Source organism: Kogia breviceps, chromosome 2, assembly GCF_026419965.1.
Source record: "Kogia breviceps isolate mKogBre1 chromosome 2, mKogBre1 haplotype 1, whole genome shotgun sequence".
Taxonomy (NCBI): domain Eukaryota; kingdom Metazoa; phylum Chordata; class Mammalia; order Artiodactyla; family Physeteridae; genus Kogia; species Kogia breviceps.
In genome coordinates, this window is record NC_081311.1 from 146,254,854 (window position 1) to 146,268,918 (window position 14,065).

At 34.2% G+C, this 14,065-nt stretch overlaps 1 protein-coding gene across 3 annotated transcripts in view; it reads left to right on the forward strand.

The window, feature by feature from the left end:
* AGPS (alkylglycerone phosphate synthase) overlaps window positions 1-14,065 on the forward strand; it is a 148,559-nt gene that overhangs the window by 96,127 nt on the left and 38,367 nt on the right. For all 3 annotated transcript variants that reach the window (XM_059055146.2, XM_067026340.1, XM_067026339.1), the window contains exons 14-17: window positions 951-1,063; window positions 7,323-7,392; window positions 8,231-8,292; window positions 12,051-12,140. In XM_059055146.2, coding sequence (XP_058911129.2) covers window positions 951-1,063; window positions 7,323-7,392; window positions 8,231-8,292; window positions 12,051-12,140 — 335 coding nt within the window. The remainder of the gene's footprint in view (window positions 1-950; window positions 1,064-7,322; window positions 7,393-8,230; window positions 8,293-12,050; window positions 12,141-14,065) is intronic.

Consider the following 14,065-nt stretch of genomic DNA (forward strand, 5'->3'; position numbering starts at 1 on the left):
ACTAAGTTAATCTTCACCTCTTGCTCTCCTGATTGCTAACTAGTTGTGACAGCACCATTAACTAACCTGTCCTTGCTTTTCTTATATTGATTTGCCATGTCTAAGACATCTTCTCATATACTTATATAAGAAAAAGACATTTTTATGTAATAGCTTTTATTCTTGAAAAGAGCTTTTGTTTAATGAGCTTTTGTTCTTGAAAAATTAAATGGATTTAATTGCTGTAGATCTAGTTCTCCCTCTTATTTTTCAGAATTTTCCTTGTTATCACCATTAGCTACCTGTTCGTTATCCTGGAAAATTTTTAGAAACTCTTCATCATTTTAGGAAGCTCATTGAGGTTTATGTTAAAATTGGAATAAACTAGTGTATTAATTTGGGCAAAAGTCAACCGATTTATAATACTTAGTTTATGCATTTGGGAACTTATGTTTCTCTCATCTTTTTTTAAGACATGTTTTCCTAATGAAGTTATATATTTCCTTTTAAGATTATTCTTAGATGTTTTATATTGTTTTATACATAAGGTCTTTGAAAATATTACTTAATAAGAAGTTATTGGTGGTATGTAAGGGTGCTGCTGGTTTTTACTCCCCCCCAACATCCTGCTACTTTATTATATGTTCTATCATTTTGGTAGTTTTATTTGATTCTTTGGTACAGTTATAATTCTTATAAGTCAATTTGTTGTATTTCCATACTAATATGTCATTATAATTGATACCTTGGCATACTTTAAAATGAAGTGTTTTTCCTGAGTGCTAGTCTATTGTGATGACCTAAATAGGTACATTAAGCATTCTTTTTGATTGACATGTGAAGTTCCAAAGCTCAAATTTTGAAGAGCTTGTATGTTTGATCTCAGATCAGAAGAAATAAAGAGCAAAATGTATTTTGATTTACTATTTTGTAGGCTAAGACTTATCTGTAATAATAATATTCTTTTGTAGTTTAAAGGATTTGATCCAAATCAGCTAAGTGTCGCTACATTACTGTTTGAGGGGGACCGTGAGAAGGTTCTTCAACATGAAAAACAAGTGTATGACATTGCTTCAAAATTTGGGTATGGCTTTCAGTTCATAATGCCAAGAGAAAAAGTTAAGCTAAAATTCTGATATCTCCAAGCAGTTGTTAATGTACACTTTTCAGTATTAAATTTATGTTACTATATGGTAGTCAACTTGAAATATTATGTTGGTTTACTTTTAAAGTTAGTAGAAGGCTAGACTGGTATGTTGCTCTTACTTGTCTAATCGTATACGTGACATAGTGAATCTTTTTATTGTATTTTTTCATTAATGATAATTTTATAATATTTTCTGTTGTGCTAAGTGAAACAAAAAAATTCATAGTCATGTTGCTATTTAGTGGTAATGGTATATGTATAAAACATGCTATAAGTATGTTTTTAAAAGGAAATTGTGTTTAATCAAAAGTATTTGATAAATTATCTATATACTCCACTTCCTGTCACTTACTGTTTTGTGCTGGTATAAAGAAACTGAAAACATTTCACATCTGTAACCAACTGAATAATGATTGGGTGGTTTCTGTCTGTCCACTTGATGGATTGTAAGATTGATCGATGAGAACTATAGTGAAAGTGCCATTTATCAGGACTACATTTTTTTCCTTTCCTTTTTAAGTACATAATAAACAGTTTTCTGGATACCAGTCTTTTTTTTTTTTTTTTTTAATTTCAGAGCTTAAAATATATCATACACATTATCCTTAATCTGGGTTCTTTGTAAATATTTACTTTTATTTCTTTTTTCCCCCTTTCTTGCTGTTCTTTATGAGAACAAATGAATGCTTAATTTGGAGCCATATGTCTTAGAATGCTCCACTTTTATGTGTTTTCCTCATATATAATGTTCAGCCCTTTGTTTTTAGGATTTTCTGAACTTAGTATTAAAATGCAGTATTCTTAGAAAAAGATCTAATCTTGGGCTTAATTTCTGCTTTACCTTTGTACTGTTTTTGAGCATTGCAAAATAATCTCTCAGTTTTATTTTTACCCTATTCTGAAATTGGCAAGTGGAATTATAATTTTTTTAGTAAAAGGTAAAATTCATTAATCTTTCACTTTTTCTTCTCCACAGTACCTTTTGGGGAATTATTGATGTTTTAGCTAAATTAGTTAAGAGTGCTGTAAGGATTCATTTAATGAGCGGATGGCTTGGATATCAGGTTATCTCTGAAATTTTTTGAAATGTTCATGTACATATTTTTTAGTTTCTAAGTTATGTGGAGTACGTACATAATTTGATTTAAAAACTTTTTAAACCCATGATATTAGTGAGAAACAAACAGTAAAGGAGTTTTATATGAAAACCTTTTATATCTAAATTAAGTCTTTTATATCTACTTAGCCTTAAATGTTAGAGACTGAAACTTTTAAAAGTTATTTCTTTATATATTTAAATATGTATTTGGGATTTCAAAAATTTCCAGAGTCATTTGTAGGGAAATGGATGCTATCATATTTTAATCACTGTATGTAAGGTTAAATTTGCTTAATTTCACCTCACTACTCCCCACCCCCACCTCCAACACACATACACATACACACACCCAGAGATTGCACTTTGTGGGATCTATAGTTGTAATTCCAATTCAGAGTAGCCAGCAAATCATTACTAGTTAGTAATGTGCCTCATTTCCTGTTAGATTGGGATAGGATGATGACAAAAAGGCCTTTTTGTCCTAACGCACACATACTTTTTATAGAGCATGATCTGTCTCTTTTGGGGCCTCACCATTGATGCCTGGTATATATACTAGATGCTTGATTAAATATTTATTGAAAGGGTTTATGAAACAGAATATTTTTCCCTGACATCTTTTATTCTACTTTATTTATGCCTAATTACTGTGCCACCCTTGAAACAGTATATTTTAATCTTTAGGTATTTATCGGGACCATGTTGTCAGTTTTATTTAATTTGAGCCACCAACTGTCGAGAACTGGCTTTTCATGTAATGCCAGTTTTGTTTTTCTCATGTAACACCAGCCATTTACAACTTGAAAGTAATAGTGAATCTTTCTTAAGGTGAATCCAGATCTCTTTGGATACTGATAACGAGGCCCCAGAATTATTGATTTAATTCCAGCAATTTGCTTAAACTAAACAACAAACTTGTATCAAATTCATCCATTAAAAATTGGGTATATTGGGCTTCCCTGGTGGCGCAGTGGTTGAGAGTCCGCCTGCCGATGCAGGGGACATGGGTTCGTGCCCCGGTCCGGGAGGATACCACATGCCGTGGAACGGCTAGCCCTGTGAGCCATGGCCGCTGAGCCTGTGCGTCCAGAGCCTGTGCTCCGCAACGGGAGAGGCCACAACAGTGAGAGGCCCGTGTACCGCAAAAAAAAAAAAAAAAAAGGTATATTAAATGAGGTATCTATTTAAAGCAAGGATAAAGCATTAAAAACTTAGACCCTGATTGGAGCGTCATTTTTTTTTGCTATTATTACTTGCTACTTCTTAGTTATGTTTATAATTAATTTCTTAATATACTTTCATCTGGCACCCTTCTTTTAGATGCAGAAATCTGTGTTGAACAACCCTAGGCTATCACTAGGCAGGTGACTTAGGGCTCTTGATTTTTTGATACTTGGAAGTATATCTTCGTGTGGTTTTCCAGCAGTAGTCCCGGTTTTCCCCCAGTTCTCTCTAGGCACTAGTTCTTTGTTCTAACCACTGAAAGATTCAAGGATATTTTTCATAAGATGCTACCCTGCCAACTCTCATTCCTATCATTTCTCCTGCATAATTAGCTGGAGGAAAGCATCACTAAGTTTCTTTCTAATAAAGTTTTCATAAGTTAGTTTAGCTCATGTATTTTATTTTGAATTAGGGCATTGTTAATCTATTCTTTATTTTCTGTTCTTTAGTTTTATCCTGTTTCCACCACCTCGCTGGCTTTATTTATTTATTTATTTTTAAAAGAATTTCTTATTTATTTATTGGCTGCGTTGGGTCTTTGTTGCTGTGAGCGGGCTTTCTCTAGTTGCGGCGAGCGGGGGCTACTCTTCATTGCGGTGCGCAGGCTTCTTATTGCGGTGGCTTCTCTTGTTGCGGAGCGTGGGCTCCAGGTGCAGGGGCTTCAGTAGCTGTGGCTCGCGGGCTCTAGAGAGCAGGCTCAGTAGTTGTGGCGCGTGGGCTTAGCTGCTCCACGGTATGTGGGATCTTTCCGGACCAGGGCTCAAACCCGTGTCCCCTGCATTGGCAGGCGGATTCTTAACCGCTGCACCACCAGGGAAGCCCACCTCATTGGCTTTAAATTGATTGTTTTTAATGAAGTACTCCCAACAGTTGAGAACATTTTTGTGAGTTATCTTAGCCATTTTTCCTTTTTGCCTTCCACTCCCACGCAAACACTGTTAAATACCTTTGAACACATGTGATCCAATAGAATATAATAGCCTGATGTTGAATAATCATACTTTGGTTGTTTATCTATGGTTGTTAGTAATGTACTTTAACTTCTCTAAGAGCTAAGTGGAGTAAACATTATCTGTCACCAATCATGACAGATGCGTTGACATTTACCCTAGAACTTAAGATAACTTAAGATAACTTATTGTTATCTTTAAAGGGTTATATTTAAAGTATTAGTTTTAAAGTGCTTAAATTGTTTAGTGTAATTCAACATGAGGGTGATTAGATTCACCAGATGGTTCTTTTATATAAAAAGATTATCTCTCATTCCTCTTTCAGTAGTCTTCCCAGTCCTTCCTAATGTAACAGCTTTAAGTTTGTTTAAGAACCCTGTTAATTGATATTTTAAGGAAGTAGGGGGTGGATGTTGCTACTTTCACATAAGGCAGTTGAATTTAAGTATAGTTTTTTGGAGTGGCTGCAAAAGTGGCAAGATAGAAGCATTTAATTTCTAAACCCTACTATTGTTTACATATTGTATCTTAAAGTAATTTTGGCTAGAAGACTAGATAGTTCTGAAAGCTAAAAAAAGAGAGGTTCCAGGGCTTCCCTGGTGGCGCAGTGGTTGAGAGTCCGCCCGCCGATGCAGAAGGACACGGGTTCATGCCCTGGTCCAGGAAGATCTCACATGCCGTGGAGCGGCTGGGCCCGTGAGCCATGGCTGCTGAGCCTGTGCATCCGGAGCCTGTGCTCCGCAACGGGAGAGACCACAACAGTGAGAGAGGCCTGTGTACCGAAAAAAAAAAAGAGAGAGAGAGAGGTTCCAAGAAGATAAATTTGCAGGGAAACCTGTGATTCAGAAAAGAGAACCCAGAATGACTTTTATTCTTTTGGAGGGTTTATGAACTTAGAATGGACATCCAGTTTCTTCCTGCTTTGGGCAAGAAAATGCATATTTCTGTGTCGTTTGTCACACTAGATTCCAAGTGGAGCAGATCTTTTTTTCCCCTTGGCCAGATATTAGAAGAGGGTCTAAAGAAAAATGGCTTGACCTGGGACTGCAGAGTTGGACTTTTTCTCATCCTGATATATCAGGATGCTATATCTTATATCCGTAGGCCTGATACAGGAGAGACAGGCCTACTAAATGTTCATACCTGTTACTTCTTGCCAAGTACATACTCAGAATGCACCTGAGTATGATTCCCAGCAATGGTCTCTTGCACCCTTTCCTAGTCTTCATGCTCCTTTCTCTTCCTTCTGCCGGTAGGCCTAGCATGAACTGTGTCTCTCCTAGATCAGTAGGGTTTTTTTCTCTCTTGGAGTTAGTGTCTGACTCAGATTCATATCTACCTGAGGTTTGGGTTCATCTATTTTCCTCCAAGCACCTGCCACAGCAATTTTCTGACTAGTTTACTTTTTGTTTTGGAACTTTATTTGACTCCCTACCCCAGCGTCACATCCATACACATCTAACCCAGAATTGTCTTCTGTTTCTTCTTACTTTTCAATCTTAGCTGCTTGACCTAAGTTGTTTTCTTTGCTCATTAACATTCTAGTAACAAATGCCCCCCTTCATTTCATTATACCCTTTCTCCATGTAGTTCTAGACTAGAGCTGCTCCTATCAAGTCTTTGCCACTCCTTCTGGATGACACTAATTCGTGTATATCTAACTATAATACAAAGTCAGGAAATCTGATTTAGCCCGTATGTCCTAGATGAAAATTGCCTTACAGTATTTGTGTAGAACAAGGGTACATCTACATTGTATTACTTACTTATTGCCAAATTCAGGCAAAACATTGGGAAGAGAAAGGATTTAACTGTAAGGTGTTAACTGAATTCATAAGAGAAATGAGTAGAGGCTCAAATCACAGAGGTTCAAAACCTGAGTCTTAAGCAACACCATGGTTAAGGGCTCAGCATCCTGAGACCAAGAAGGTGCAGTTAGGGTATTAAGAAGAGAGACATAAAGATTAGCCATCAATCATGACTCAAGAAAGCCATAAGAAAAGATATTTTTCCTTTTATTTGTTTTTATTGAGGGAGTTTTAGTGAGTGCTTTGAGAATTTGGGATAAGTTTTATTTAGTTGACTAAGACTACTTAAAATTTAATTTCTGCCCGATGATGGAAAAAGCAAAATTAAAAACTCTCTACTGAAGGTAGTGGAAATCAGTAATCATTCATAGTCTTTTAAAATTAGAATGACTTTAACAAAGCAGGGTACTTGGACTGAAATTTATGTTATATGGGATTGATTCTAACTAGATCACCAAATACAGCTTCTGTACAAAGCTACTTTCCAATTGAAATGGATGTGTTTATACTGTTGCTCTTGTACTTGCCTGTATGTTGCTTCATAAATTTTAATGTATCTGTGTAAGTATGTTTTGTCTGTCTTTTAAATCATAAATCCCATAAAGTAAACACCATGTCTGATACTCCAAATACTATGTGCTCAAGTATTCGAGAAACTTCTTGGTGTTTGAAAGATCCTAGTCAGTCATTGCAAATCTTTATATATGAATAAGACTATAATACATGAATATACAGGTAAAAATATAACATGAGTAAAATAAGAGTATTTTAAGTATCTTGTTATGCTTGTGACGATTATTTAAGCTTGTTTCTTGTGGCTAATTCTCTGTTCTTTTGACAGTATGAGTAGAAGTAGTTGAGTTCATATCAGTCAGTTTTACTAGTTTGGTAGATATAAACTTAATTACCAAACTGAATATTTTTGTTATCTAAGACTATTCTCTTAACAACTCATTGATACATTTATGATAAATGAGATTAAAATAAAAATGAGATGTAAAGTAACATGTTAATCTGTTAAGCAGTTATCTTGAGGTATTGTATCAGTTTGGTTAGTTTTATATATTTTTAATAGTTCATTTGAAATATATTGACAGTTTGTTCTTTAATTACAGTGGATTGGCAGCTGGAGAAGATAATGGACAGAGAGGTTATTTGCTGACCTATGTCATTGCATACATTCGAGTAAGTTATCTCACATTTCTTTTATCAGTTTATGTTGCAAACAATACTTTTCTATAAGTGAATAAAATTATTTTCTTCAATTTTAACCTACTGTAATTTAGCACATCATTGTACTCATGAGTCTAGGATTTTTCTACCGTATAAAATTTTCTTTCATACCTTTACATTTTTGTGGTGGCTTATGAATTGCTCTTTCCAGTTTTGATATTAAAACAGAATTGTACTCTAGGTAAAAAATTTAGTATTATAAGTTACTTATCTTATAAGCATTATATCTTGTATGCTATAAAATATATTTTCCTAGCTGAGGTGGTTCCAGATAGTTTATCTATTTAGTCACTACAAAGAGAGACACTCTATTTTCTAATTTGTTTTTAAAGAAAAGTTGATTTTAAAAGATATCTTTTCCTTTCTCTAGTCCCTCCTCCTCCAACTTCCCTATGTCCCTGGTCCTTTGATCCTGATGATCACTTTTTGGTATTGGTTAATTTGCTCTTTAGGCCACTAAAAATATGTCCTGCTAGTATTCTCTGCATGTACATAGACAGTTTCTGGATAGAGACTCCATTCATTAGAGAAATATTTGAGTTCCTGCCGTGTGTCAGACACTGCCTGGTGCCAAGGGCACAGAGGAAAACAAGACAAAGTTTCTGTCCTTCTGGAGATTATATCTCACACTTGGGGCCACTTTCCCATGCTCTTTTGAGGTAGATAGTAAAGAGCCCAGGAGGTTGAATTAGAAACATGAAATACTAATAATGAACATGAAATACTACTAATATTATGGACTCTTCTGCATCTGTTGTAATTTCTTAATTTTGTGTATATGTCTTAACAGGATTTGGGTTTGGAATACTATGTATTAGGGGAATCTTTTGAGACTTCTGCTCCTTGGGACAGGTAAAATGAAATAAAATGCCTGATATTATTAAAATATGCTATACAATTGCTGAAGTAATTTATTGTGTGTGAATATGTAAACTTTTAAAGTTTTGTAAGGAAACGTGAAACAAGGTAATCACTTTTATTTAACTTAATATCTTCATCAGAATGTCATATTTGCAACCCATTTTTAAAATTTTAGACAGACTTATCCGTGTCCCATAGAAGGAAGTTACTACCACAGTTTACATTTTAAAGAATTTTACTGAACACTAAATGTCACTATGTGGTTTTACTTAGCTTTGATTTAAATTCTTAAATGGTTAATATGCTTAAATGTTCTCTAAAAAGTCCCCCCAAAATATAACCTTCTTTTGTAGTATTTCATTTAGCTTTTGATATTTGTATGTACACTGTTAAGCAAGATCTTAACTTGCATTTAAGTGATTTCTGAAAGAAACCCAATTTAAGAAATTATGTATAATTTCTGTTTTTAAATTATACACATATATACATACAAATATTGGTTAGGGAATTAATAATAAAAACTGATTAGGAAATGTGAAATGGTTTTATTAAAGATAGACTTGTGAGTTAACTCAGTTATAAAAAATTCTTGAGGTTGTTAGCACATTTTTATTCTAGTATATCTTACATTTTACTTTTTCTTTATAAAATTTACTATTTTAAATCTATAATAAAGTATATAGGATATAAGAAATCCCCCTGAATATACCTGTTAGATGTTACCTATCTTAACATTTTTGTTCTACCCTAACCTCTTGTTTTCCTCCCCCAGAAAACTTTTTACTTTTCTACATTGTCTTCATTTCATCTACTATGGGTTTTGACTTTTGCTGTATTGATGCTGATAGTCCATGCATTGTAAGATAGCAATCAAATTTATAGTATCAATATGTTATTCACAGAATTCAATTTTTGATGCTAAATTTTAATAGGGGAATAAATCTTATAAATTAAAAGAATTATCACTTCATCAACATCTGACATGTTTGAACAGCAGATATAGTTTGGGAGCTGTGCATAGATGTCTCAGAGACCATTTTAGTCTTTAATACCTTTTCTTGCTGGGGAAAGTGGGTTAGTGTAGTGTTACTTCTTCAGTAGTATGAATTTCCTTGTCATCAATTACTACTTACCTATGATTGCCATTTTGTCTTTAAATTCTTCCAACTGTGGAAGCTAGTCATGCACTATCTTTTCATTTTTCTTTATACTTCCTTGTATATTCTTAAATACTTTTTTGACTCACTGACTATATCTGTTTTATACAGGGTTAAGTACTTGGTTTTCATTTAAAACAACATCTTCAACTGAAGTTTTAATAAATAAAATTAAGGGAAAGCAGCTGTACTCCTGACATAAAATTTATTTGTTACCATTTAGTAACTTGCTTTCTCTTTCAAACCTTTAGCTAGTTAGAGACCTTGTTTAGCAGCAACCCATGGGATCAGGGTCTTCAACCCTCACACATTATTAGGTTGCTTGGCCTTTTCATGCATGTCTTGCTAGTTTCTATGTATTCCTCTGTGGCCCTAGCACAATGACTGCACCTATTAGGTGCTCAGTGAATATTCTGCATAGAGTCCTATGAATGAACTATGGAATAGTGTAAGAATGTAGCCTATAAAAATAGCTGCCTAAGATATCCGAGTTGGAGATTTGAAGATTTTAGAGACATCAGCTTGAGATTTGTGATTAAAACCAAAGGAGATATACAAACACTTAACAGGTAAATGGATGAAGAGAAAAGAAAGAAGTCCTGAGAAAGAAGTCCAAGGTACCCCAACATTTAAGGGATACAAACAAAGGATTCATTTAAGTTGTACAAATAAGCTCTAGCAAAGGAGATTGGGGAATAAAATGTAGACGATTTGGAGGAAAACCAGTGCTGTGAGAGGAGTTGAGGGAAATTTTCCTCAAGGAGGAAATGGTCAATAGTGTTAAATGTGCTAATAGGTCAGGTAAGAATTTAAAAGTATACACAGTATGGGACTTCCATGGTGGTCCAGTGGTTAAGACCCCTTGCTTCCAGCGCAAGAGGCTTGGGTTCGAGCCCTGGTCAGGGAAGTAAGATCCTGCATGCCACGCGGCCAAAAAATAAAAGGTATACACAGTTTTGTTTACTTCCTATGTAGTGACTGGTCCAAATGGACTGTATTGACCTTTGCATGAGTTCTGTGAGAAAAAACTTTCAGAACTCCATACAGATAATTTCTAGAAAGTACCTCATTCAAGTAGCACTTGATTCTGTTTTCTAGAGTCATGATAAAGCACTTGTTACTTTTATAAATTTGTAATATTCGTGAACTCCTGTAGATACTAAAGTTTAGTAGATTTTATTTATATTTAAAATTTTATTTATTTATCTGGTTGCGCTGGGTCGCAGTTGCGGCATGTGGGCTCCTTAGTTGCAGCATGCGAACTCCCCGCTGCAGCATGCATGTGGGATCCAGCTCCCCGAACAGGAATCAAACCCAGGCCACCTGCACTGGGAGCGTGGAGTCCCATCCACTGCACCACCAGGGAATTCCCTTTATTTATATTTAAAGTATCTGTGTTGTAAGTTGGATTTTCAAATTAAAGACATTAAATTTCAATAATCTAAATACTTAATGAAAGATTTTTAAGAAGCACGTATCCTTACCATTCTATAAATAAGGCATAGATAACATTGATAAATTGTATCTGCCTGCAGCTCTCACAGAATAAAGCAGAACTTAACTTGAGTGCTGTTTTGTAAAGTCAGATTTTATAAAACTTTCAGACACTATAAAAGTAAAAATTGACACACTAATAAAACACTAAAACCTTTTTCATATTTATATTTTAATCATTTATTCTTCTTATTGGAAATATAGATAACTTTAATGTGTTCAATAAAGCATAATCCATTTAAATGTTATTTTTATCAAACTGGGCCAACCTTTTAAGTTTCTTTGGTATCTTTTTCTTTCTCATGATTCTAAACAGACCAAGGTTTAAAACACAGAATCAGTGTCAATATGTAGCCAGGATATTTATTGGAGAATAAAATGGCTGATATATACTTTAAGAGTTTTATTTTCCAGATGAAACAGAATATATGGTTATAACAATATGTTACAGCTCACATTAAAAAACAGATTAATATTGTTAAATATTATCAATCTTCCCTCCCCTTTAAGAACTGTGCCTCACTTGTCTGTTTTCATTGTTCGTATTGAACATATTAAACAGTCTAGCATAACTTTACACATAGTTCATGTCCAGTAAGTCTTCGTTGAGCTGGATTTTAGCTTAGTGCTTGAAAATAGGCTATTGAACATTTGGTATAGCACTATGATTATTAATTAAATTATTTTTAAATTAAGGAAAACTTCTTGGATGGGATATAGATTGGTATTCCTATAACCCAGAATTGAATTTTCATTAACATTTTCTTTAGAGCTTTTTAAAAAGCTTTTAGAATCTTGTAATTAAATTTATTTTGAAATTGGATTTTCCTTAGCTTAGGAAGCTGCGTTCAGGAGACTTGAGTATGCTCCTCTGACTTCTATCTTTCCTGTGACAAAAAGGGAAAGGACTTTGCTCCCTTGAAGTTATGAATGGAAGGCCAGTTTGAATGATCAAAGCTCTTGTTCATTCTTGAAAGAATGAGTATGAAAGTTTTAGTTAAGAGAATTTCTGACTTGAATATGCTGATAAACCAGCAATAATTAGATTTTTTATAGTTATGTGAAAACTTAATATTGTATTCAATTATTTTTTTCTAGGGTTGTAGATCTCTGTAGAAATGTAAAAGAAAGAATAACAAGGGAATGCAAAGAGAAAGGTGTTCAGTTTGCTCCTCTTGCTACATGCAGGTGAGTTTTTTTTTGTTGTTGTTCTTATACTTCTTATTCTGAAAAAAAAAAACCAACTGTTTTCTTTAATTAATGGAGAAGTGTAATTTGTGAGCTGAGGAAAAGCTTCAGTCTGTTCCACTTAGCAAGCTTTCCTAAACTTCACTTGCCACCTTGTTAGGACTGTGCCACTAGGATTTTTACAGTAGTCCTGAGCCCGATAGGAGTAGAACACCCTTTCCTAGGAGTAGAACACCCTTTCCTAGGAGTAGAACACCCTTCCATGAGTGAGCCTTCTACCCTGTCTGGACAGCATGATGGTAAAGAGCCAAATGTCTGAGCTGCTGGAGTAAGAGAAGGACTCCTTCATTCACTGAAACTATAAATTACATATATGGTCAAGAAACTATAAATTACACACACATTCAATGTAGCTCTTTCTTTAACAGAGAAAAGGCACTTTAACCACTTTGTTGGTTGTTGATTAAATCAGTGAGTATGGAATATTGGAATGAGTGGAGCCAGAAGATCCAAATGAAGATTAACTTGTTGCTTTCTAATAGATCTTTCTGTGATAATGGAAATGCTCTGTATCTGCCCTATCCAGAATGATAGCCACAGCCACACGTGGCTGTTGAGCTATTGAAATGTGGCTAGTATGACTGTGGAACTGAATTTTAAATTTTATTAATTTCAAATAATTTAAATTTAAAATGCCACATGTGGCTAGTATCTTCCATATGGGACAGTTATGATCTATATTGGAGCACAGTTAACTGATGATTTTGTCGTCTCTTAGTTAAATAGCAGAAGCCCCAAAGGAGGTTTTCTTAAGAAGGGACACTTTGTGTTCAATCTTTTGATATTAATTTTCTGTGTGAACACCAGAAGAATAAATGTATAGAGATTGAATTGAGCATTTGACTTCTCTACAAAAGTTATTGAATTAACTAGAATAGAGAATAAAGGGAAATTAGGACAGATCATGAGAAGGGGAACCTTAAAGTAAATGATACAGTACTAATCTAGCACTTTAAAATTTATTGAACATTCTGTATTATATAACTGCTTCTCTGTTTTTCTCTGTGTGTGTGGTTTTCAGGAATATAACTCCAATATTTAGAAACAAACAAAAAACTTACAATATAAGCATGAATAAAAGTTAAGTAATTTTGGAATTAACGTAGTATCTTTACTGTTAAGTGCTGGACTCTGAAACAGCAGTTGTGCTTCAGCACAACAGCATTTCTGTATATTTCTATTCATGATGATTGTTCTTTTGATTAGCCTGGAACCACTTGATATCAGCTTAGGAAGGCAGATCTGGGCCTTCCTGCCTACTGCATCACCATGGCAACTTCCTGCTTAGTTTTAAAGTTTCTTTGTTTTGTAATGTTGCACGTGTCTAAAGAGTGAAAGCACTGTTCTGCTATTTATTAGAAATTTAATCTCTTGGAACTCTAAGTTTATCGTTAGTAAAGTAGTGGTAATATATCTCCTTGAAGGGATTATTGTAAGAATAAAATGAGAAAGCATATAAAGGGCTATATAAATGCCATCGTATGTATTATTGTGACTTAGTTACATGAAGGTTGAGGTAGAAATACTTAGGTACTCTTTAAACTGGAATCTCTTCTGTGAGTTTTTTTTTCCCTTTTTTTGCATTCTCCCATCTTGTACTTTCCTATTACCATATTATGTTTCTTAATTCTACTTGTTGCCCCATAGGGAAAGATATCTTTTAAAATTTGCTAGATTGTGCTTTCTTTTTTTTATTTTTTTAATACTGAATGATTTTTTTTTAATTTTTAAATTTTATTTAGTTTTTTATACAGCAGGTTCTTATTAGTCATCAATTTTATACACAGCAGTGTATACATGTCAATCCCAATCGCCCAATTCATCACACCACCACACCCACCTGCTGCCGCTTTTGCCCCTTGGTG